Below are 26,530 nucleotides of genomic sequence, written 5' to 3'. Positions count from 1 at the left end.
TATTCTAAACTAAAACAAGAAAAGCCAGAGCTTGGCCAGACTCAGACTTACCTGGAAGGGGATAACCAAGTTCACCTTTTCGCCCACTAGTGAGATGAGTTTGGTTCTCAGATGGCGAGGCAGGCGGATCTTTGGATTCTCTGTGTGGTGGACACATGAGAGGTGGTGAGGGGGAGTGTAGATATGCAAAATGTACAACATGTACAGCTTTTATGTTATACATTCACATACGTGTGTGTATGTAGCAGAGATATATATTATTGAGATATATACAGTGATTTTATAACAGCAAAGACCTAATGGCAAGCTTGATAATTAGATGTTGTTGTTTTTTTCACCAAGCAGTATTGAGTACTAAGGCTGGGTTTCTGTTAGAGCTTAAGCTTCCGAAAAGGTGAATTTCTGTAATATCTAACAGGTCGCAAACTTAAAACGTATCTCTGACCCATGATCTCTCTGATAGTGACGGCCTGGGAGAGAGTGGCGGGGGGGCTGCGGCCAGCGATGTTGACTGCCACCACTCTGAACAGCATCTTCTCCCCCACTGGGAGACCCTTCACCCTGTACTGGTTCTTTCCCACTGGTTCCTCATTAGCTTGCACCCAGTTGTCACCTGAGGGATGAGTCGGAACAGAAGAAGAGAAGGAGTAATGGAGGAACACGTCGGAAAACTAGAAGCAATCCAAAGATCTTGAGATAATGTTAAGGAGCGGGTGTGAGTACTGTTCGCTTATTGATCTCTTGCTAAACCCCATTCCCATTAGTTACTTTTGCTACGCCTGTGAAGCTTTCCATTCTTGTACAGCATATTGTGCTGTTGACAATAAGAGCGGCAGATTTCACACATGAAATTCAGAGCAATTTTTGAACAATTCTCGCTTGTAGATTTTATCAGCTGTAGCTAGCTAATTAATTAAGCAAATTTTAGTTCCCTGAAAACAGACTTTTGAATTTCAGTCCTGTTTTAAAAAAGATTCCGACAACTACATACCCTACTGAGGCTCTTGCTAAGAGAAATACACAGTAGATATGTAGTCGTCACAGTAACCCTACAAACTAATATAGTTAACTAATGATTTGCTCTGTGGCCATCAGTAATTTGTTGCTATTGTAGTTAGATTGCAGCTTACATTAGTAGATAAACACACTGTTTAATCTGTTCCTTACACTTTTGCTCTTGTGTTTTTGGTTTTGGAGAGGCTAAAAAAACCTCCACCCTGCAAATCCTTTAAATGCATATTTAAGTATCACTCATACTAGCAGTCCATGAACACTTCTCCGACATGTGGAAATCTCCAAGTCTTGACACACCTGACATGCCATGTTATGCAAGTATGGTTGCTAATATTGAACAGTTGCTGTTCGGAGGAGGGGTCAAACAGTCAAAGTCGTTTGCAAGAATTACTTATGGATTGCTAGGTTTATAAAAATTTCTTTGGCTTGTGTATCCTCCATTAGCAGAATTAGCTTTTATATAAGGAAGTTATGCTGGTGGAGGATGAACATGAATCAAATGGATTTGAAACCCAAAAGTTGTCCTTTATAACCCAAACGTTATCCTTATAGAACATTAACAATCACTTTATTTAACTTTTAATAATGACATTTTAGTACATATTAACTCTCTATAATGCCTTAGTAGTAAGTGCTAAATATTTTGCACATACTTACTTCCTTCTTTGCAGTACTCAATGATGTAACCGTCGATGCCGCCTGCTCCGATTTTCTCTGGAGGACGCCACTTGAGTGCACAGGTAGTGTCTGTCACATCATCCACCATGAGACGAGTGGGCTCGCTGGTGGGGGCTGAGAGAGACAGGAGCTAATTAATACGTTAATACCCAGTGTAAATGGAATGGGAGGTAGGTTAAGCTGCCTCAAAATGAGCATTGTGTGAAAAGCCTCTGTTAATTAACCATTCTGCTAATGATAAATGGCAACGCACCAATGGGCATGAAGGGCTTTGAGTTTGTACTGGGCTGAGAGATGCCAATGCCGTTGACTGCAAACACTCTCATCTCATAAAGTACACCTTCAATCATCTTCTTAGCCTCATATGTGGTGGACTCATAAACATCAAAGTTGAGCTTGGTCCATCTGGACGAGCCAACTTTCTTCCTCTCCATCAGGTACCCTGGAGGAAGGGATATCAGCATACGGTGAAGTCATTAAAAATGGCTTGGGAAAACAGTTAAAAAACATTGCAATCTAATAAACAGAGTGGATTCTAAACTGCTGTTTTCTCCGGGGAGGGAGACATCAGATGTGAAAATTAGATGCTGTGTGTTTCAGGCAGGGGTACCTTTAACGGGAACTCCGCCGTCAAATGCCGGAGGGTCCCATGTGATCATGGCAGAGTCCTCGCCAACTGATGTGCATTTGACATTCTCAGGAGGGTTTGGCACATCTGGAGAGGCAGGTTACAGTTGGAAATGGAAAGAGAAATGAGAAAAGGCATGGTGAGGAAGCAGTGCATTTTTTAAAGCAGTGCAGCAATGCAAATAGTATTCAGACCATATATTTCTAACTTTGGTTTGACCCTTATTAATTGTCACACTGGCCATATCCACTTAAGTTTGCATTTAAGATATTATATAAGTAATTTTGCAGCAGCAGAGATTTGGCAAATCATAAACTGTTATACAACTACTAACCATATTGCGAGTTGTTTGAATTAATCTAAGTTATTGTGTTAAATTAGACAGCATTTGACATCAAACTAGGGTGACAGCACCCCTCTAGACACACCCCTGCCATAACCCAATCTCAGTTCACAAGCAAGTCTCTATTGCTGTCAGCCAGCCAGCCAGGAAAAAAATAATTTGGAAAAATAAAAGAAAGTAAAATGAGAGGTGAAAAAGGCAAAAGTGAGAAAAAGCCACTGACCCACGATCTTGATAAAGAGTTCAGCCTTGTCCTCTCCAGCGGGGTTAGTCACGGTGATGGAGTAGTGGCCCTCATCCGGTTTCTCCGCCCCCTCAATTACAAAGCTGCTCAGGGTCTTCCTCGTCTCCACGCGGACCCTTCCCTCGGCCTCAGCCACCACCTATCACACAGGGCAGCACAGAGCGAGAAAGGCAGACAGAACAAAGGAGATTGTTGAAGAGAATGGGGTCGCATGATGGTGGCACAGCTGCCACAGTGACAGGTGATTCAATCTTCCCACTCTAGTTCATGTTTCATTCTTCTTCTGTGCTGTTCAATGACTAACGGCTGGATACTCTGATTGACGCACAAAGGTAGAAAGTATCTGACGTGTATTTGAGTGTGTACAAGGTGAATAGTGAGAATCCTCTATTCTTCCTCACTTGGTCTCCTTTCATCCAGCACACAGTGGGGGCCGGCTCTCCAGTGATCTCAACGTCAAGGCGAAGTTTGTTTCCAGCCACCACTGTAATAGTGTTCTTGTTGCCAGTGCCACTGGTGTCCAGGTGTATTTTGGGAGGATCTTTCATAGTGAGCATTAAAGGAGAAGATGGGAAGAGAGAGGTCATTTAGGTTAGAAGCATAACATGTTTTGAGGGAAACACCAATATGGTTATTTTTGTTTTAAAGATTCTTGAAGATGACATTCTGTGCTATTAGTCAGCATGTTAAATTTAATTATTTTTATGCTGGAATCTGGATAGAAAACAAAAAAGGCATTTAGCATTTACATTTGGGGCAGCATCATGTTGTGTATGCAAACAAGCAATTTGGGGCATGTGTCCACTAAGTGCCTTTTCTTGTGCTACTCCTATTTTTAACGTGATGAAAAAGTATTTTTGTGTCGCTAACGTTGTGTGCTCAAATTTGATATTTCTTCTTTATCTTTTTTATCTTTATCTTTTATCTTGAGGACTGCGCTCATCAGTGTTGCATTTCTTGACCAGACCATTAAATATTTCTTCAATTTTGAGGAGGAAGACACTTAAAGAACAATTTAACAGAAGCTGCCTAACGCCAACCTTGACCTAATTCTAACCTTAACCCTAAAACCAAGTCTTTAAACTTCTAGGGTCCAGCATTTTGCGTCCCCACAAAGCTGTCAGACCACACAAGTATATCGAGTTCCCAGTTTTTGGACCCCACAAATATAGTAAAACAAGCCAACATATACACACACTACCATATGTGTTTTTACACACATAAACAGTGCCACAAAACTAACCCTCTCGAATGCTCCCTGGTTTTTATCCAACTTTAGACTAATATTGGACCTATATATAAGCGCCCTCACTTAGATAATATTTAATACAAGGCGACGAATAAGATAAAAACACTTACCTTGTCTCGGAACATAGTCGATCTTGATTTCTGAGGGATAAAATACATGAATCAGTCTTCAAATTTTGACATGTTTAGCTCATATTCACAGAAACCAATCAAATGCTTAATATTTTGGTTTTCTCACCCAGGAAGTTGAGTTTTGCAGAGAGAGAAAGTGCATAGCCATCAGGGACAAAGGTATAATCTCCAGCGTCCGAAGCCTTCACGTCATCAATCGTCAGCTTGTGGATCCTGGGGACATGTTACCAGATGTTACCAAGGAGACAACACTCATTGTGACCCACAATTATGCAAAAGACAGTTGCCCTGGCAACATACTCCATGAGGCAATATCGCAGAGTGAGAAACATACTAAATGGCTTTCACCTTGTGTGACCGCTGTTGCCTTGGCATATCTCCTGCCATAGGCGGCTCTGATGGAGGGATTATTGAGAGACACCCCAGACCCTAGGGGTGTGTATGATGTGTGTCAGTGTGTGTGTGTGTGTGTGTGTGTGTGTGTGTGTGTGTGTGTGTGTGTGTGTGTGTGTGTGTGTGTGTGTGTGTGTGTGCGCGTGTTTAGAGGTTAGAGCTTTACAGATTGCAGCCTATCCAAAAAAATGGGTCAAACAACTAAGAAAACCCTTTGGTAATAGTTTGCCAAGCCATGTGGCAGACAGTGCTTATTGTGATAGCTATATGATTTGTGATTCTGTGTGCGTGTCTGTGTGTCTGTGTGTAACTGTACATTATGGTTCAGATAGAGAGAGCTCAAAACATCTTTTTTTTCACATTAAACGTGGACTCACAGCAGTCTGATATAATACCTTCCAATGTGCGTCATTTTGATGCGATCACTGGGCTGGACTTCGACACCGTCCTTGAACCATTTCCCCGTCACTTTTTCATCAGACACTTCACACTTGAATACAGCCTGTTCAGCAGACTTCACTGTCAGGTCAGCTATGCTCTGCAGAACCTCCAGCTCCTTATCTGAAGAGAAAAGACACCAACATGGATGAGTTTGTTTACTCTGACAATTCATCCCATTCTGGCCAATGTGTCAATGTGTAACTATAGGTTAGAAATCCTTTGTAATGTTATTGTTATTAGCAGCCAAGAAAAAACAAAGCATCTCCACTGCACTCATATTGCAAATATTCTATAAGACATACAAATAAAGTGTTTATTTCCTTTTTTTCAACAAAAAGGAATATTTTTATATTTTTAGAAACTTGCTTTCTTGCTTTCTTGACAAAACTTGAGATGATGATGATATGTTGGATAGCACTTTCTGTCTTTACAGTAAATATGTAGCTGGAGCCAGCTGACATTTAACATTGGAAACGGCGAACAGCTAGCTTGGCTCTGTCCAAAGGTAAGAAAATTCTCCTTATAGCACCTCTAAAGCTCACAAATAATATATCTAGTTATATCTTTTTTATTGCCTTTAATCGATAGCAACAGCCTTAGAGTGTGAGGAAAGTGGGAAGAGAAAGGGGGTGCAAAGGGCCACAGGTCAGAGTCAAACTCACAGCCACTGCAGCAAGGACACAGCCTCTACCAGGTGAGCGCTCCGGGCTACCTGGTCCAGTAACATCCTGCAGTCTAGGTTTCCTCCTGTTTCCAGTCTTTGTGCTAAGCTAACAGGCTGCTGGCTGAAGCTTTATATTAACCCTACAGAGTGGTATCAATCTTCTCATCAAACTCTCAGCAAGAAACTGAGTTTGTGTATTTCCCAACTTTTCAAACTATTCTTTCAAACTTACTTTTAGCCTTTAAAATGTTGTAACAAATTGAAAAGGGATTATTGCCTCATATTGCATCATTCATTCATATATTTTGAGAACTTATCTGATAAGAAAAAGGGCCTGGTAATTTCACTCTAGAGCTATTTTTTTGTGACTCCTGTGGATGTCAGCTATAACATCACCCACTGTCAATAACGGGGTGTTCCTACATCATCTTGGGGTGCACCTTATTTAAGCAGTCTATTTCACAATCCAGATTTCAACACTGTGTTCATATTGATCACCTGGTGCACTGTAACCATGACTGGAGTGTCCGCTGGGGAAGAAGGACAGACATTTTCTCACACTCTAATCAATTTGGGGGACTCGTCTGGCTTGCAAGTATGCAGCAACTGAGACAGCCTGGTTTCTGAAGGGTAAGATAGGACCCAACCATCAATTTTGGAGGTGTAAAAGAAAATTAGCATGACGAACAGTGTGATGAACTACTGATACAAGGGATTAATGAAGTAATATTAATTATGACATGAGTAATGACTAATTTATTGCTTTTCATGCTTGTCAGAATGGAAAACGTCAACATGTGCTGATGTGTAAATTTTCTTTAAGTTCCTGATTAAATAGCCATGTCTGAACAACATGTGGGCACACTTTATACACCAGCTGATCACCCATGATTTACTGCTGCTGTTAGATTTAACTGTAGATGTATGAGAGTATTGATTTTTGGGGGGGATACATAAGATACATTAAATGTTCTGTAGTTTGGGGGAAAAGCTATGACATGAAAGAGCTGAAAGAGCTTGTTTGATTTTAATTCCTCACATAGTTTGTGAGGTGGGTGTAGGCAAGTTTGATTTGCTTGTTTTCTTTGTTGCATTTTTGGTTTGATTTTCTATTTTTTTCTTCAGTTTTGTGTTTTCTAGTTGTAAACCGAGTCACCGCTGTTGGCTCTAACGACTTTGTAATAGGCAGCTTAGTAAAAAACACACAAGCGTGCAACTAAGAAAGTTTTCACTTGTTGGGAGTCAAAGACTAGTAATCACTTTAAGAGAGAGAATGGTACCTTCAACCTCCAGTTCTGCCTTTGACTCTCCGCCGTTGGTAAAGGCGTAATACATTCCAATATCCTCCTTAGTAGCTTCATTTATGATCAAAATGTGCCTCTTCCCATCCTTTTTAAACCTGTACTTTGAACCTGCCGTTTCTCTGTTAAGCTCAACTCCATCTTTCATCCTGAGGAAAAAAAAAAATACACACACACACACACACACACACACACACACAGACACACATATGCTTCAGTGACACTTCAGCACACAGAGAAGGGAGTAAGAGCTGACTGACATGACTGCAATGTTCTACATGACTAGAGTCTTCAGAGATCACAAGGCTTTGGCACATTTTTTAAAATGGTGCAGAAGGTTAACCTTTCCTCAGACATACTATTGGGTTTCAGGGGTTGCATTCACAGCAATTGTACAACTGGTTCTGAGGGATTAGTGCAATAAAAAGTTCCAAGAAATGTTTATGTAAGTAATTTGCCACAAGAAAAACAAGTATGTTTTCAATAGTATTGATATAATTAACTAAGATATAAAAATGTTGCTGCTCAGAACAAGAGCTGATTCAGTAGAAACAGTTGTCTAGTCAATAGTCTAGCTTTTCAAAACTAAAATATATTCTGAAATTGACGGAAAGTGTGTGAGTGTCAGGTAACAATCCTGAACACGCAATATAATTTTTACACATTTGTCAGAAAGTAAAGATTTGCAGCAATATAAAATATTAGCAATTGACTGGCTAGTGTAAGTTGCATACTACCTTTTGTTTCCGCATCCTCAATTTCTTTTTTCATACGTAAAAGTTCAAACTAGATTCAAATGTCCTTGTCAATTGCTCAACTTCCTTGTTGAGAACAAGACTGCAATTAACTGCTCTCAAACATTTTTTTGCAAGCCTTTGCCTCAATTGACTATGTTTGCCTAATATTTGTAAGCTGGGTATGAACTGTTAGCAAGGTATGACCTCAGAGATTTCTAGATGCATTTCCTAATTAATTGATATGAGAGCCCACTGAAGGGCATACTGGCTCACCATCTGACGCTGGCTCCTTCCTCGGACACTTCCACTTCAAACTCTACCTTCTCGCCCACCACTGTGTGAACGTCATCCAGCAGCTTGGTGATGGTGACTGGAGGCTCTAAAGACAAATTCAAAGCTTAGAGTCAAACTTTTGAAACAGCAGAGTGGCACTGAGTCATTGACAAACTGTACTACTGTATTATATAAATCACTTACTGTACACTGTACACTACGTATTTAAATCACCAGAGTAATACCAAGAACATGAGTGGAGGATAAAAGAACATAGATGGTGGATAAACAGAGCTGTAGGGTATCAGTACTTGAGTAGAGTGAGTAAGACTTTTTTGTACAGGGCATGACAGAACAACATATATGACCATTGCTGGAGCCTGGCTAGACTCTAGCACATGCAAAGTCTTGATCTGGACTAAAATATAGGCTGCCTATACAGTCCAAATTAAGCACAAAAGTGAAATTTACCTCACTAAAACGAGTAGCTAGTGGGGCAGCATCATCATTTATTGTCTTTCAGTGAGACTGGATCACGACAATATTAGTATGTTATGGTTGTGGAAAATCCTAAAAACTAACAAAATGAGATACTTAAAGGACTAGTGTGCAGGATTTACTGGCATCTAGTGGTGAGGTGGCAAATTACAACCAACTGAATACCACACACCTTCCAAGTGTGTATGCAAAGCTAGATTAAAATCCAGATAAAAATTTCTAAGGTAACGAAAAGACAATTATTCCTATATTCAGGTGATTATACACAAATGAAAACATACCTATGCATATTATGTTACATTTCTGCCAATAGATCCTCCTAAATGTTACACACCAGACCTTTAAGTTTAGTGTTGTTTCATGGCTTTTGTCTGATGTAATACATAAAAATGGAACACAATTCAATGACATCAACATTATTCAGGACTTTCTTACTCAAGATATGAATTTGATTATGAAATATTTGTTTCAATTCTCTGATTTTGAGTTCAGCCATATTATCCAGACCTATTAGCTAAAGCTTTAATTTTACTTCAAGTAAACATTGCAGGTATTTTTCACCTTTCCTCCTCTATGAATGGGCTGGTTGGTATATGTATTTTAGTGTTCTCAGTAAGTAGAGAAGACTAACACAGTACATGTGTGCACCTTTTTTTAGATTTGGATAACAGCACAATATACTTCTGAAGTCCTCATCAGTCCCACCAAACACACCCGTCTTGTAGAGGTGGAAGGTGCTTCAAGTCTCCTGAGGTAGAGGGAGTCACATTGTGTAACCACATGGTGTGATGCTTGATGCTCTGCTAGCCGCAGCTATTTGTCATCGTCAGCATCCAGTCCCCCTCCGGACGTCTCAATTCTCTTCAACCTCAGCTGGAGAGCCCAGAAACTCTCTGAACCACAGTCACAGCATCATAGAAACATTTACAATTTGACTGCGGGCCTCACAAAAGTTCAGTGAAATGAGCTTGATGTCTTCAGTGTAATTTGTGGTACATTCATACCCTCAGGAATACATGGAGGAGACACGACGAGAAAAAAGCAGCAGTTTGACTCTGAAAGCGTAGTAGGTGTACAGTAGGCGTTGAGGATGGAGGCCATGTTTATTTCAACTCTGAACTCTGAGTTATTTTCCTAATTTGTGAAATATAACCACACAAAATTAATTGTATTACTTTAGCAGTGATTGTATGTGTGGTGTTTTATAATCTGGATTGTGATAACCGGCTATTTATTTGTTTGAGCAATTACAGTGTAACAACTGGTGTGTTCAGACAGAGTATGAGGTGAATTTTAGTACTTTTTTTTTTGAGGGTCAATCGAAAGAAGTTAATTAACATGAACAGTCATGCTAGCTTTGAGCAGTGGAGCTCCTCCCTGGTGAGCGAAGTTGTCAGAGCTCGGAGCTGTGATCACAGTAAGTTACTTCCTTGATAAAAGCATATCAAAAGAAACAGAAACAACCATAATCTGATATCTCTGTCATAAATAATAGGCTGCTGAGCTTGTGTAGGCTAGATTTGTACTGAACTGAATGTTACAGGTTGCTATTGAACTGAAGATAGTCAGAATCGGGCCATGTGGACGGTTAATGTGAGAACATGTATCTACATCTTGTTGCTACTCATTTCACAAAGCTTTGTGAGTGTTGAATTTGATGCCATGTTGGTGGAAACACAACATTCACTCAAATAATCACAACACAGCAATAGCCCAAGCTTTCGCCTAAGTACTTTATATCTTTTTTAAAGTACTGTGACTGCTAGTTTTGACTAGTTGTCATCTGCTGAAGTCCCTCGCTCGAGAGGAATCAACGACGAAAGGTGATAGATGTTTGCAAACAGCAAATTGAAGGTGATGTAGATGTTTGCAAACAGCAACATGAATGATAGTTTTAAGGACACTCATCCGCGTACACATAGACACACGCTGTAGCAGCACGGGAGCTGTGTCTGTGGTGAAGAGCTTACCCTCTTGAATGGCCTCTTGTATTGTAAAAGCATGGATGGGCAGCAGTGAGCACACAGAGTAAAGCATGGGATTAATATAGAAGCAGTAGACCCAATTACATCTATTAAAACCTCTCATACTCACACACAAAAAAGGACACAGAGGAGACCATTGAGATATAAGCACTGAGTTAGACTGATAACGTCAAATAATATTATATAATAATGCTTGTCTTTTAAATTTTTTTCCCTAAGAACCATTATTATGTACAAATATAACTTATAGAAATAGAACAGGAATAGTTCTTTTGGTATAATTTTGGTATAAAATATAACATTAAAATTATATAAATATTACCACAATATTTCAACTGAACAGTAATCAAAGTGGCCTTCAAAAACACACATATCAGTCAAACTCTAATATATGTGACAGCGCATTAATAGGAACAGCACGACAACAATGATACACGACAATAAACAAAACATAAAAATTTCACTAGCCACATACCCATTAAAAATGAGTGAGCAGACAACAGAGAGCAGCATGCTACTGTGTGGCATAAAAGCACTGAAATAAACAGATGACAAACACAGACACGAGAAGGGAACAGAGCTGTCAAGCCTCTCAGCGCTCAAATGACAGCATTTGCTAAACCGAGCAGAAAAAAACCTCTCCCTCCTGAAAGAAGGATTCCTCCAAAGACAGTGACTCATATACCTTTGACAAAAACCTCCGTGAAGCTCTTCTCCTCGCCAACCACGCACTCGTATGCTGCGTCATCAGACAGGTTGCACTTGTTGATAGTGAGTGTCCGCTTGTTGCCCACGCTCTCAAACACATACCTGGACGCACAGGGATGATGGGGGACGATTATACGAGGAGGATAAAGAACAAACAAGGGGAGAGAGACAGAGAGACAAAGACAGAGAGAGAACAATGAATAAATGCTTTCAGCAAATCCAGCCACAATCAGATGCAGAGGGCCTGAAGACAATGGAGTGACTCACAGTTTTAGACCAAGACAAAGAATCCACACACATTCTTGTACAGACCTTCAGTCCCACACACGTACATTAGGGTTGCTATACAAACGTGGTTACAGTAATGCCACAGACTCATCACACGCAATGGAAGGTAGTGACGGAAAATATTCCCATGGTTACCAGCTACACATCACCGAATAACTCACGGTGCTGACTTCTTCTTCCAGCTTGTTTCAGCGACCCTACGCTTCAATCTGTGATGCTGTCGGCGTCTGGAAGCATTCGTCTTGCGTAATGTTTTGATGTTTTAAAGGCAGGACAGGTAATGAGCGGTAAAGTCTGCGTTTGCCGGGGGTTGTGGTGGATGGATGGGTCAAAACACAGGAAGAACACTATTGTTTGTGTCCCGTGTGAAACCAAAAATAAACATTGATTAATTTTTAATACACACTGCCTCGTGTTACTTACTACCTAATTTAGTGCTAACTTAAATGATTTCTAAGTATTGAATAATGTAGTTCCTATTAAGAAGGGCATAAGAAAATAAAATAAAATAAATTTCCTATGTCATTGAGATGGCACATTGAACAAACATGCTTTTCTCCTTCTAGCTTAACATACTGTCCATTTTCAACATTGAGTGGGAGCTCAAATGGGCACATAAAGTCCTTCAATTCTTAGATAATTTATGCAACGTAATTCTCTCTACCATATTCATATTTTATCACCCTACATGTAAGCAGTTTATTTTTGCTCTTATAGCCACAGCACTGGTTTGTATGGAAGACCAGGAGTGTGTCAGGCTGTCTCAATGGCTCTAACTCTGTAACCTAAAACATTTGATTTGTTAGATCTCGATGGTCACAGTGCACAGCCTGGAAGTACCTCCTGGGAGGGCAAAAAAAAAGTCCCCTCTCCCATAGTAACTGTCTTAATCAAAACAGGAAGAGGACTGCCTTACTTTCAATGAACAGCATGAAGCTACTCAAAATGGCAGATGGTGGAGCCATTGAAAAATACCACTCGCAACAGCTGTACCCTCTTCAATAAAACACCAAAAGAAGCCTTTGAAGGAGGAGGGGAAAAGAGCAAAGAGGAGAGCGACTCAGACAGTGAAGAGAGCTGAGCAGGCTAAAGAGCCTCAAAACTAACATTTCTATCCACTGTTAGTCATATACCACAGTCAGAGTTTGTGCGTAGAGATATTTGAATTAACTCTATACGGAGCATTGTTGTTGCCAGTCCATGTACAGTGTCATGGTGTAATACGTTTCCTGAACAGCTATGAAGCTGTTTAATCAAATCCCGCTAATTAGAAGCCACTAATTATGCTTTATTTAGTATATTAAGTTGTTCATACTGCCAGTTGGACAGTCACATTACATTGCTAACAACCTTCTCAGGACCCAACACTGCAGGGAACATGTTAAGTTACTAATACATGACACACACATGAATTAAAAGTAAAAATTTAAAGTAATGATACTTAATCACAGCAACCAGGCCTAATAACCTAGTAATACATGGCCTAGTTAGCTATTAGCTTATGAAATAAAAATGATACTATACAATAACACCAAGCCCCCAGGAAGAGCTCAGGCTTGAAGCCAATTTGTCGTTGTGGCTAAAGTGTGTAATTACAGCAATGGCGTCCGTGGTCGCTGTGGCCCATGGAGCATGCGCAGTATGCATTCATCCGGGTAATTTCTTTACAGCGGGGAGTGGCGCCTCCAAAGCTGTATTCAGTTCTCTTTATACAGCCATGGTTACTAATATTGTAACATTATACTACTAAGTAGGAACCAAAACTGCAACATCACTGGAGAGTTGCAGTTAATTTATTGGTCTCTAGATGTCCAGGAAAAACTCCACCTGCACTGATGTGACTGAAACTTAAAAAACTCAGTTTCATCAAACCATGCAGTCATCAATAGTTTTATATTAATAATGGAAAGAATAAATATGTATAATGGGAAAAGCTACACTTTTAGCTGTGAACCCACATTTTCACTCACATTTTGGCTTTCGTTCCACAACTTTAGTGTTTCAGTTCAATCTCACCATGCATCAACCTGATTTCCAGCTCCAGCAGGCAGCTGTTTGTAGAAAAACAGCCCTAATAAATCTGTTACCTAGCACTAAATGCCACACAGACCATGTTAGTGACTAGCTGGTGAACATAATGGAGCATTGTAACATTTCATGTTTAATTTTGCTTGATTGATGGAAGTCTCAGCCCATCACCCTCAGTTATGGAGGTTGCTACCAGCTTTACCCACCTCCGCTTCTCCCAGTCTCCCTGTTTTGTGCCTAGATTACTTTTTTTTTTTTTTCTGGATGCAGCAACTACCAGGATAAACCCACCAATCAACCAGCAATGTCAGCAATATAAAAAAGTCTTCGGAATTTAAATATTAGTTTTCATTACAGCCTTTTACTACATCGTTTGGCCTGTTGTTCCAAACTCATTAAACTACCAACAATGATCAGATTGCATACCAGTACACTCACTTCAGTACAATTTTACACTCACACAGATACATAGACTGCTCAGTGCAGCACCTAAATAGTAGTAATTTGCTCACTTGGCTGATGGTTTGATTTCCTGTCCATTTTTGAGCCACTTGACTTGAGCGTTGGGGTCAGCCACTTCCACAGACAGCTGGATCCTCTTGCCCTTGTCCACTGAGTAGGCTGAATCCAGCTTCCGCAGGAAAGCTGACAACAAAGTATCCTGTTAGTATAGTTTAACCACTGCGTTAACAGCCAAATAATCCATAAGTGTGAACCAGCAGCAAGCATATGGTAACAGACATTCCACCTGTTGTCCCTGCAATATAACTTTTCCCTCGAGGGCTTTAAACGCTGCTGGTATTTACAGCCTACTGCATTAGAGAGCTCTCGTTTCCTGCCTGCCACCTCACTCATAGTGCACAGTCTTCTTTTGCCTCATAACCCCTCTCCAGTCTCTTCCCTCGCTCCTTACCGTCACTCTTCTTGGGCTCCACCTTCTTCATCTTCTTCAGCCTCTTCAGCATGCCCCTCAGGTCTGTGATGCCATACTCAAAGGCAATCTTCTCGTAGTCACACGGCTTGGCTGCCTTCAAGATTTCCCATACATCAACCTCTTCTTGGACCACTTGTTGTTTCTTCTCCCTGAGAGAGAACCCAATGTAAGACTACCAAATTTAAGAGATCCAAATTTATGTTATTATGTATGTCTGTAGCTGATGTAGATGATCTTACCTTTTCTTGAGCAGGGCACTGAAGTCTAGATCACCAGCATCCTCGCCTGCATCTCCACTGCAATTAAAACAAAAGATATATTTAGGGGAATTATCTTGGTATGTTTATAAAACTGTGCTATTTACAACACTGGTGAATGGAATACTGAAAAAAACAGCATTATGAAATATACATTCAGAAAACATCCCCTTTTATTCCACATTACACAGACCTATAAATACATACAGAAATTACAAGACAATTTTAAACCCAGCAAAGACAATATGAGCAAATACATCAGCACACATCACAGTTCTAATGAATTAGTGCCTGCTGTGAAAGCTTACCCTTTTTTCATCCTGTGTTCGGAAAGACGCAAAGATAGGATGTGTGAGAACATAGAGCAGAGCATTTGATGAGGTCTATAAGCTATCATCATGCCCTAAATTCAAGTGACAGACACAAATCACAATAGACAAGCACATGAAAGCAACACACATGTCAAAAATAAGCGATAAGCAAAATAGCATACAAACACTGTAAGATCGGTTTGGGCAAATTCTGAAGGATGAGCTGTTGTTAGCAGGATGTGGCTAAAGGTGATGTTAAATGGAAGCCTGAGACTTTGTCACACTTGAGATGCAACAAGAAAAGGCAGTTTCATGCAGAATAATATGTTTAGACAGGGAGACAGAAAACTATTGCTGTGTTTCACTGCATAAACCCTTTATTACCCCTCGCATGCACATTTGCAAGTGATGAGAAAAATCCACGTGGTCTTGAGTCATCAGTCACCCTCTTGTGCTCAACAAGGTGTTAAGTACTGTGTGTGGCACACGCCAATAAACGTCTACAGGCTTGAGTGCTTGTTGTTTTCCACTGTGAACAGTTTTGGCAGCTCCTTAACAGCATGGAGTGTGTTTTCCTGCCATGGTTGAGGCTCATTGAACCCCTCAGAGACCAAGATAAATGCCAATAAATTCAAAGCCATTCTGAGTGATCATGTTCGTCCTATGGATGAACGGTTCATTCAAGGATAACATCCATCCATGTTGTCCTTGCCATCCTGATGGGAGTAAATTCTCCCAGGGTGATAATGCCCTCGGTACACGTGATCACCAAATGGTTGGGTGAGCATGAAAACAATGTCAGCGGTGTACTGCCACCACAACAATTGCTATATTTCAAGCTACCTTTAAGGGGAACTTTTGAGAGATTCTTGAATACGGCATGAGATAACCACCATCATCAAACACCAAATTGTGGAGGAAAGGGAGTGCAGGATGTTTTTACACAAAGTTTGTTTAAACACAGTTTTCAAGTTTTACAAGTCTATTGATGTAAAAGAAAGGAAAAAAAGGACTTTCCAATTCTGCTGTGGTCTAGCAAATTGGACCAGAGTTCACATGAAAATGGGAATTAGGGGATTACAATAATGAGCTCTCTTTCATGGTGCAAACATGTGGGCAAAATACAAAATGCTCATCTCTCACATTAGCCTATGTTATTAGGAACATTTCATATGAAATATATGGAGAATTTCGAAGCTGCTGCAGCAGCAACTGCAGGTGCAGCGAGGTAACAAGGTATAGTTAATTCTGACCATGAAACCTACAGGACTAGGTCAAAACTTAGTATATGCCTGGGCCGTGTATTGTAAATGGGTGATATTGTGGCCAAATTGTCTATAATGTGAATTCCTGTATATTAAATGGGGATCAACAAACTGAACTGACAAAAAAAAAAGGTAAATGAAAAGGCCTAAATGAAAAATACAGGCTCACCAGTTTAAAAAGTTCTCCTGGAGCCCTTGAAATGCAATCCAATTTGTCAGTGACACAAACTCCTGCTGATGTAGACAAACACGACGTGATTGAAAATAATTTTCATATTTGTTAATTCAAACCTTAAAGTGTGTATACTTGAACTAAGTAATTGGCCAAAACCACTATTCTAAGGGTGCGTTCACACAGACTTTAGCCCTGCTCCAACTGCATACACATAGCCCCCCACATTATTACCACTTGATGTTTTCTTTATTTTGGCATTCATCTGTGTCTAGCATTGTCATAACATTCAGTACATGCTGTATGTTGGCTGACACGCTTGGACCCTTTGCCATGTCAAGAATAAACATACTGTGGCATAATAGGAGCAAGAAATGTTTTTGTGCCTTACACAATGTGAGAAACACGAACGGACTGCCGTGCAAGTGTACAGTATGTATTCCACAGAATATTTTCTGTTTCCGTTTGAAGCCTTTTCAACTGGCCAACCAGTCAGCAAAGCGACAACATGAAGAAGAAAAAATAGCCTGATATGCCCGGGGCATATGAGGGAGAGCTTGGGCTATTTCAGACATGAGGCACACATTAAAGTGTGGAATAAAAAAACTCCAGAGAAATAATGAGTGAATAGGAGTGAGTATCCTAAAGAATGGAGTCAGACCACATGTATTTGGTTGTGCTACTGTAATACATGTTAAGAAAAGCACACAGACGAGCGTCCCATAGGAAATGTTCTCAATACTTACCTTCCAGAGGTTGAGCTGCATGACCTCCACTTAACAAGGTGTCTAACATACTCATCCATTATCTCTCCAGCAACATATTTAAGTTTTAACCAACTTTTCACTTTTCATTTGTCACACCAACCTCTCTCCCTCGCCCTCTCTCTCCCTCATATCTGCATTCTGCAAATAAACACACTGACATCCTGTCTAAACCGCAATGTGATGCTGTCTTTTTGCCTGTTGTGTTTCTCATCTTACCTGTGCCTTTCCACTCATGCTCTAATGAGGGGAGGAAATTATATTTTTAAACACAGATTACAAATATGGAGATTCAAGGTGTCAGTGCGAAGGTGTCGGCTGATTTACGATCACACAGCACACATACAGTACACAGGCTGAGAACAGCTGAAATTTAGAAAAAATAAAAAGAACTCATAAAAAAAAAAGCTACACAGTTACAGGATACACATAGATAAACAGGCAGAAGCAAGGACAGAAATAGACAGTGAGGGAAAGAGATACATATAAAAAAAAAAGTCCCTTCAGAGACTGTCACCGAGACATGTGACGAAATACATAAGAAGCTAAACCATGAGGGACTCCAGGTGAAGCAAAACACCAAGGCGGCAGACGCATTGAGACGTGACAGAAAGAGAGAAATGGCAGAAAGACTGACTCGTACAAAAGTCAGCTACAACTGAGGGATAGACAGACACACAGGCAGAGACACTCGTTGAGACTGACAGATGCCCAGAGGCAGCGATCTACAGAGGAGCATATGGGAGACAGTGTGATGGGTGACATGTTGAGTAGACCCTTGCCGACACTGACACTCACGATCGCTTAAACGCCTCCAAGATGTTGTCCTGCTGCTCCTCTTGTACAGCTGAAACCAGACAGAAGGAGAAAGACTGGTGAGAGCTCGGCTAGGTTAATTCATTACCCAGCGGACTTGAGCCGCAAAGGAATAATGGACTGATGACCTCACTAGGCCACTAAATGATAGGACCTAATGTGTATCGCACTCACTGAGTTATTGGCTGACAAAGCCAGTTACATAGTAATGGTGGATACGCTGAATGGAAGATGACAATAATGTGATTGTCTGTCTCCAGACCTACCCTGCACGGTGACTTCGAATGTGCAGCTGTCGCACTTGTCTTTGGAGGTGACCTCGCAGCGGTAGCCACCTGCGTCTCCATCCACTACTTTGATGATGCTCATTTCGTAAGTGTAGATCTGACAGAGCGAGAGAAGGGATGATATGCTGGGAACACACCTGATTAAATAAACACCCCTTCACAAACACACACACACACACACACACACACACACACACACACACAGTACGTGCTCACAAACACACGCTCGGTGTACAGACGGGCCATCGGGCCCATATTGGGTTTTATGAGAGTGTCAGTGCAGTTTGTTTTATTGCACATTTATCATTGAATTCAGTTTTTTAACCACTCTGCACCGCATTCAATGCAAAAACAACAAACTGTAGGTTAATGCATCCTTGAGAATGTACCATTTTTTAAGCGTGATTTAAAATGTTAGTTTTTATTTTGGCCTATCTGTGTCATGGAAGTCAATTTAATGAGGGGGTTGTGATTTAAAATAGGTGACAGTAAAACTATGCAAACCTACACTACTACAGTCTCACCAATGTATTTAAAAGCTGAAAGGCACTGTGAGACACATTTACTCCCTCTCTCTCTCTCTCTCTCTCTCTCACACACACACACACACACACACACACACACACACACACAAAAATGGTTGAAAAAAGAATATCGTTTGTGTGAGCTTGAGATTTCAACATTGAAGCTGCAGTTAAAGCATATAAAACAGGTGTTGTAAGATGAAAGGGGAAACAGTTGAAAAAACCCGATCCCTTATATACATAGACTGAATACTCCCAGACGGACAAACACAAAAACAATTTTTTTTTTTTTTTTTTTTGGGGAAACATAATTTTTTTCCTTTTTGAAACAATGTGGGCCAGGGGGGAGAAAAGTTAAAAAAAATTAGAGGTACGCAGATGTACACTAGACGCAGTGACAACTAACATCTGATGTTTAGCAAGTAATATTTACCAGGTTTCCCATCTTCGTTTGGCGCTTTATATTAAAACCTAAAAAAAAACCCATGGGCAGAGCCTATAGTATTTGGCATGTTTAAATTTTGATCTGTATGGTACTAGATGAAAAGAGGGGATCATTAAGGTCATTAGACTTTATCCTATAGCGACTATGCATATCTGTAAGAAATTTCATGGCAATCCACCCAATAATTATAGATTTCACTCTGAAATACAAATGTCAACCCCTGCTGCTAGAGGAGGACTGTCAGTAATCTTCATGGAGACCATAAATATCTCATCACATTTCATGGCAATCCATCCAATAGATATGTCAGTGTGAACCCAAGTGGTCAACCGACCTAAGAGCCTGTACACAGTATGAACATGTATACCTTGGTGTTCCTGTCATACGTCTCTTTGAACTGCAGGTGCTTCCCAGCTTTGCTGCCCAGGTCCAGCCACTTTCCCTTCAGCCACTTCATGGCCGGCTTCCTCAGCAGGTTTGAGGAGTCAACTTTAGCCACAAACGTGATGTCCTTGCCTGCCACGAACAAGAATGAGACACAGTAATTAATTAGAACAGATGAACTGTCTGTATTCCAACAGGAATTTGCCATTAAGTGGGCTAAATCTTTCATTTTGGATATAACTCAAGATTTTTATGGCGGATCATTTTTCCAGACCTTTTGTTGCTGTGACACTCTCCGGCTTCACCACGAACAGGCCGGTCAGCTCAGACATCTGAGGATCCTCCCCTGGCACATGTTCTGTGAGGGTTGTTGAATATTAATCACAGAGGACAAATTAAAGCTGGAAATCAGGGATTGGGGCACCACTCAGATAAAGACACAGCAAACAGATTGTAGACGACAACAGGAGACAAGTCGATCAAGCAAACCTCCAAATCAGCAATTGCGGTGCTTTTACAGTGAAATGCCTGTTTACTCATCATTTGGGAAACGTATGATTTGATGATAAGAAGTCCCAAACAGCCAAATCCCACTCTCTGAGCTCAGGGATCTATTCCTTTTGTATGGTTATTTAGCACTAAAACTACAACAACAGTGTGAGGCAAAACCATTCTGCGGGCTTGCGTAATGCCTTTGCTGTTACACTGCATAAACCATTTGGGACCCTCTGAGAAATGAGATGCGACCAAGGAGCCCCCTGGAACAGACTGGCCCCAGGGAATAAAGAAACTCCTCAGATCACCTCTGAAGACATCACATTAGGGTTGACTCTCAGCAATCTTCTGCCACCCTGACAGAATATAAACTGAAGCTGTACACTCTAATCTTGGCGATAAAAAACAAGCTGCTCTTTTATCCGTTCACTTGTTTCTTTTGCAAGTAAATTGATGTAACCTCTGTAAGGTGTTTGCTTGTCAGTTGATATGCTTTACAGAGACGCTAACATATTCATTTCTCTTACCATCAGGAGGCAACTCTGCATCGAGGAGGGGGAAGAAAGAGAGAGCGGGGAACACGTCAGTTTGTACAGTATGTGTGCGATGCTGTTAAACACAAGCGTTAATTGGCCCAATGATAATCTTGACTTCAGGTGAGGAACACTCACACATTAAATCGGCGTGCTCTCACATTCCAAAAAAAAACCACATTGTTCTTTCTCTGACTCTAATTTACAAATACAGTTTTTCTTTTACAAAAAAACACAACTGTTAATGAGTTATGTCTTCAACAATCAAGTTCAAAAATCACTTTAATTCTGCAGAAGTCAGGAGGTTGTTAACTGTACATAATCTACATAAACGGTTTCTCTTGTTCCTCTCGCCATATTGTGTTACAGGAAAAGGAGGTTTATGGACAAGCAGCAGGTAAAGATAAAGGCACATCGGACCACCAATCAAGTAGAATGAGTAGGGCCCTGGGTGGACATCCATTGGACGAGAGCAGTTGCTGAGAGAATGGATCCAGGGTCACGTGTCAAATAAGGTCATGCGCCTCCATAAATTCAGAGAGTCACACCATCCGCGCCTCTTCCTCTCTCTCTGCTTTTATGGGCTCAGTTAATTTGATCTTTTAATCAAAAGTGCCCCTGAGGATATATCCAAGTTCAGATGTTCAGGATGATTTAAAAGGTTTCAGTTAGAATGCTAAGTGGGTAAAGCTGATCCTGGAATGGCACCCAGGGGACACTTTTGAATGTTTACGCTCCTACACTGTTACACTGGACACTTGCTGTGTTTGGGATGAGGGTTGCTCAGTGAAATTAACTCCAGACACTGTCCTTGGCTCCGGGAATGGATGTTGTACAATAGCCCGCAGGGCCTAATTGACTGAAGCCCCCTTACAGACCCTACACACACGTTGGACAATGAAGACAACCCACATCAAAATATTCAGTAATGCTTTATTTTACGGGCACGGTATTTCCTCATAATTTCCAAACTTTCCTGGAAAGAACTATGTAATTACAAGAATTTGGTTACTAATTTTAGGGAAATTAAAGACAGAGTTTAGAGACTAGTTTAGTTTGACCCTGTCCTGCTAAGAAGAACAACAGAATTTCAGAAAAAGCCCCAACCACTGTAGGAATTCTAATGCTTGGCCATTGGGGAAAAAAAGCAGAAGTCAGGTGAAATTAATAGAGACAAAGTTCACATCAGGAGGAAGCGGGGCTGGATAGACAACAAAATGTCAGAATTAACACAGGAGACTTTGTTTCCCATTTACTACTGACAGTCAACATTGGTTTCTTTTAACCATAACCACAATTGTTCCCTAATCTCAATCTCTTAATCTGATTATTAACCATGGCAATGAGGGTGCCCTAACCTTAACAAAAGACTTACTTGAACCCAAACTATAATCTTTACCTAAATCTAACCAAGTTGTTGTTGTGCCAAAAACCTAACCAAACCTTTCCAGTCTTATTTTATAGACATAACATTTATATACAACTAATTTGCAACAGTAAATATGTTTAGAGAGAAATGTTATGCAGACCGAATTCTGTTTTCCATTAACATAATCAGGAAATGTTGGTAATGAAGACAAGTCGTTAATATGTTGATTCTGAACGTATTAGTGAAATGTTCACTGTTTCCTTATCTGACCAAAATCATGATCGTTCCATAACCCTAACCCTTGTTGCATGAGTGTGACAGCCCTACACTTTGTATGCCCACCACACACCCCAACCACCTCCTGTTACATAAATGTAGTGTTTCAAAAAACATTGTCTCCAACCATAATAATGACAGGTAATACGTAAAATGAAAACAACAAAATGATGTAATTTTGCCGATGGGGGCATCAGATCAGAAAGCCACTCTGGAGGACATAGACCAACAACATATTTTATCATTCAATTTGGAGGACTTTTTTGAGGGTTTTAAAGGGGTTGGTCGAATTGAAAAAGTTGCTTTATTTAAACTTGTGAAAATATTTCTTTATTTATTTTATTTTATCAAGGATTTCTGAAAACTGTATTCTTAATATATGTTTAATTGCATAGCTTAGCATTCAATTGAAACTGATTATTTGGTTGTTTAACAATTGAACATTGTCTATCATATAATTAGTGCCAAATGACATAGTTCCCTCCATGAACCTTCCTAGAGAGTTTTTAGGAAATAATTATGAATTTATGGACCCGTAGAATAAGGCGATATCAAATATTCTATCCCAGACTGCATATTACTACATTAAAATAGTAACATATCTATCCATTCCATCCATAAAATATACTACTATACATAGAATGTATAGTACTGTAATTTCACAGTGATTACTTATTCAGTATTTCATCAATTTATCATCAGAGCATCACCAGATATAACGCCCAGTGTCTCAAATTCCTTCTATCTCGTGTATTCAGCATATAAGGAAAGCAACAATTGTATTACTGGTAATATTATTCAGCAGTAGTATATTGTAGTACATCCACATATCACACACACATATGATATATACCTAGCATAGGGATATATCAATTTTCATAAACCAGACCTCATCAGTTCATTTCAGAGTCGAGTTCACTTCACATTGAAACACTCTCAAACGCTCTCTCGGATGCTTTGGTGGAAGCAATCTAACAACTACTTTTAATTACTTTGAAAGCGTGTTTTTATTGCAAGACGCTGTCATAAACTTCTCTGTTATAGCTGTATTTTATTTACTTATTTTACCGTCAACTTGTTTCATCTGACAGTTTCTCTGATGACTTTCCTGTGACTCGAGTTGCTTTTGAGTGTCTATGCATTGTTTTCATCCTCTTTTTTTAAACTTTCCTTTATCTATCTGCTGTGAGGCACTTTGTCACTTTCGTTTGATGCATAAATAAATGTATTATTGTTATACTCAATGTCCAGAAATCTTCATCTGCTGAGTGAAAACCTTTGATCTAAAGCACCAATGATGGCCATCACCAGAGCAATCCCAGGCTTCTGGGAGGAACACTTTCAGTATCAGATACCCAGGCACAAAAACAGAACGCACAGGCAGGTTGGGGAAATAGTGTGTTGTGTCTTTTCCTTACCATCCCTAGGCTCATTGTTCGCTGAATGGAAAAGAAACAGTTGGTACATGGAAATTAGTCTTGTGGACAATGAAGGGTTAAATCACTTCCCACAGTACTGCTCTGGTCTCCTCAGACTGCACAGATGTGTGTCTGTGTGTGATTATGAATGAAAAAGCTGTTCATCAAAGATCGGATTAAAGACAATGTATAAGCCTATTCACTGAGACAATATCTTCAGACAAGCTGGAACTGAACACACACACACACACACACACACATACAAACAAACACATAAACAGACAAACACACTAATGACAAAGCAAAGCGCTTACCTACAGAAGGTTGATCATCTGTTAATGAAGAATAAGCACAGGTTAAGCAGATGAACTGGAGCAAATGAGTGGTAATGCAAATATAATGTACTGTAAGCATTTCATATGCATACTGTACATAAACACACACGTGCAGTACGATGGAATAACGTTTAGCTTCATGAGTCAGCAATGGCTCGAGATAATTCGAAGTGTTCAATTTAACAGATGAGAAAAGCCACAATGAGCACACACACACATACACACACACACACACACACAAACTATTTAGCCAGGACAGTAGCATCTGCTGCAGGCTGCATCTCTGTCACTGAAAGTGACATAATAATGTAAAGGGGAACGGCAGCGGTTTTGAAAATTATAAAAAATAATGACCCCCTGGAGTCACTTCAAATGATGTGCTTTTCCTGTTACGTGTGTATAATTTGCAACGTTTGATAATGTTTTTCCATGCCGTGCAAAGTTACTGTTCTCTTTAGACTGCGGCACTGACTCTTACTGGCTCCCCTTGGTTCTTAGTATCAGATATTTGATCTGTGACCCGAGTCAGGCCGGATCCAAATCATATGCTGCGTCTTAAAGGCTTAAATTCTGTATTTTTCAACCTCATTTTCATGTGTTTTTGTGTCAACGTGACTAATGGGGACAACAAGGTTTGACTTTGGTCCAGTAGTACTGAGTGAGAGCACTATGCAGCCATAAAACGGGCTACAGTGTCATCCTTATGGGCAATTGCACACCATCAAATTAAATCCATTAAAAGTGCTTGTTTTTGCTACTGACCGGCTCTGACAACATGACCCTCCAGAGAAATTAAAAGGTTTCTGTTCCTTTTGCTTGATCCTCTGCGTGTCTAACCAAGTCTCACTCGAGGAAAGGTCTCATTCTGAAATCTCGGGAGAGGTGACTCGTTCCAGGAAGATGAGTAGGAGGTGACTTGTTCCAGGAAGAGGAGGAGGATGAACCAGCTGCTGAAAGGCTGCAAAGCTCTGGAGACTGGTGGTGTTCCTGTGGGTGATGTGACCCGATGCCCACAGACGAGATTTCAAAATGAGACTTCTCACTTTACACAGACCGGATCAAGTGAAAAGTACAGAAAACGTTTAATTTCTTTATACACTTATAATAACAATCTGAGCCGGTCAGCGGCATAAACATGCACTTTTGATGGATTTATTTTGACAGTGCACAATTGCCTGTAAGGATTACACTGTAACCTGTTTTGCAGCTGCAGCCTTCAGTGCTCTCACTCAGTACTGGACCACAATCAGAACTTGTTGTCCTCATTATTCAGTTTGACACAAAAACATGGGGAAATAAGGTCCAGACTGAAAAATACCAAAATTACCCTTTAATTATTGCGTGAGAAAAATAAATTGTTTTCAGGGCCAAGAACAGGGGTGTGTGAGTGTGTGTAAAATGACACTGCTATGCTTTATTTATCTAGATTTATAATTGATCCAGCACATTCTTCTCATCCTTGTCAAATCCTGATGCCTACTTTACCCACAATGCAACTGCCACTGCCGACAGTTCAGTCAGAGATTCAGGTGCGTTATGGTAGTAGCAGCTAATGTGGCCTCAAGCTGCTAGCCTCAAGCAGAGGTGAGGAGTGGGCTATAATGGTCCCTGACATTTATCGGACTTCAGCTCCTTCTGGGGACACGCAAGGCATTAAACTACTTTTTCAGCACATATGCAGCAGTACTCCCCCCCAACACCCGGAAACACAACTAAATATTGAAAATCAGTGTATTTCCCCTTAAAGGCCTTTAGAACTTCAGTGTCACAGGAGCTGTAAATAAGCTATGGCAGGTTAAACAAAAAGGTCAGGGAGTTAAAAACAGACTAAGGCTACATCCACAATACTGGATCTCTGTCCAGATGAGCACTTTAGCACCTTTTCAGAAACAATCTCTGTCCATACCAACACGCCTGAAAACACATATCACATGGCCACACATGGGCAAAGAAATGAGGCAGAGAAACGTGAATATTGTTCACAGGATTCTCCAGGATAATGCTATCATTTTTAAAGTTGTGTCATCAATGTTCTTTCTGGTCAATGTTACATTGGTTATAATAAATTATTTTGGGATATTACTGTAGGTTGGCCAGCGTTCCCCTTTAAAAGACAGCGACTGAAATGAGCTGCAGTATTAGTATTACTCACTGCTCTACCTTGTCATTGCATCTGCAGCCACACACATTTAATCACTCTCAGCAAGCCACAGAAAGTTTATGCAATAATTAATCACGAATGATAGCAACTGCACATACACACTGAAATACACACACACGTGGACACCCACAGAAACGCGTGTACTGTACAACTTTCTGGCTTGTACTCTCTATTAAAGTTG

General features: G+C 40.3%; 2 protein-coding genes across 10 annotated transcripts in view; one reads left to right on the top strand and one right to left on the bottom strand.

Moving 5' to 3' along the window:
- The window catches only part of lrrc4ba (leucine rich repeat containing 4Ba), an 89,259-nt gene extending 65,580 nt beyond the window's left edge, over positions 1-23,679 (top strand). For 3 of the 5 annotated variants that reach the window (XR_007882053.1, XR_007882054.1, XR_007882051.1), the window contains 2 exons: positions 20,791-20,913; positions 21,160-23,679. The gene's annotated coding sequence lies outside the window, so the exon portion shown is untranslated. Of the gene's footprint in view, positions 1-18,382; positions 18,495-20,790; positions 20,914-21,159 lie in introns of all 5 variants that reach the window. The other 2 variants (XR_007882055.1, XR_007882052.1) reach the window with 1 other exon arrangement.
- Positions 1-26,530, bottom strand: part of mybpc2a (myosin binding protein Ca) — a 38,573-nt gene that overhangs the window by 9,114 nt on the left and 2,929 nt on the right. Inside the window, exons 2-23 of one of the 5 annotated variants that reach the window (XM_051388702.1) lie at positions 24,168-24,185; positions 20,785-20,799; positions 20,037-20,120; positions 19,746-19,894; positions 18,389-18,506; positions 18,105-18,153; positions 14,777-14,833; positions 14,517-14,686; positions 14,116-14,248; positions 11,265-11,389; positions 8,097-8,202; positions 7,066-7,235; positions 5,076-5,241; positions 4,394-4,500; positions 4,267-4,296; positions 3,309-3,448; positions 2,887-3,046; positions 2,303-2,407; positions 1,946-2,134; positions 1,672-1,806; positions 446-613; positions 52-140 (exon numbers count right to left, since the gene is read on the bottom strand). In XM_051388702.1, the coding sequence (XP_051244662.1) occupies positions 52-140; positions 446-613; positions 1,672-1,806; positions 1,946-2,134; positions 2,303-2,407; positions 2,887-3,046; positions 3,309-3,448; positions 4,267-4,296; positions 4,394-4,500; positions 5,076-5,241; positions 7,066-7,235; positions 8,097-8,202; positions 11,265-11,389; positions 14,116-14,248; positions 14,517-14,686; positions 14,777-14,833; positions 18,105-18,153; positions 18,389-18,506; positions 19,746-19,894; positions 20,037-20,094 (2,424 nt within the window). In that variant the 5' untranslated portion in view covers positions 20,095-20,120; positions 20,785-20,799; positions 24,168-24,185. Of the gene's footprint in view, positions 1-51; positions 141-445; positions 614-1,671; positions 1,807-1,945; positions 2,135-2,302; positions 2,408-2,886; positions 3,047-3,308; positions 3,449-4,266; positions 4,297-4,393; positions 4,501-5,075; positions 5,242-7,065; positions 7,236-8,096; positions 8,203-11,264; positions 11,390-14,115; positions 14,249-14,516; positions 14,687-14,776; positions 14,834-18,104; positions 18,154-18,388; positions 18,507-19,745; positions 19,895-20,036; positions 20,121-20,784; positions 20,800-23,853; positions 23,875-24,167; positions 24,186-26,530 lie in introns of all 5 variants that reach the window. The other 4 variants (XM_051388706.1, XM_051388703.1, XM_051388704.1 and 1 more) reach the window with 4 other exon arrangements.

Source organism: Dicentrarchus labrax, unplaced genomic scaffold, assembly GCF_905237075.1.
Source record: "Dicentrarchus labrax unplaced genomic scaffold, dlabrax2021, whole genome shotgun sequence".
Lineage (NCBI taxonomy): Eukaryota > Metazoa > Chordata > Actinopteri > Moronidae > Dicentrarchus > Dicentrarchus labrax.
Note: the sequence above shows the minus strand (reverse complement) of the source record. Positions and strands in the feature narration are given on the sequence as shown.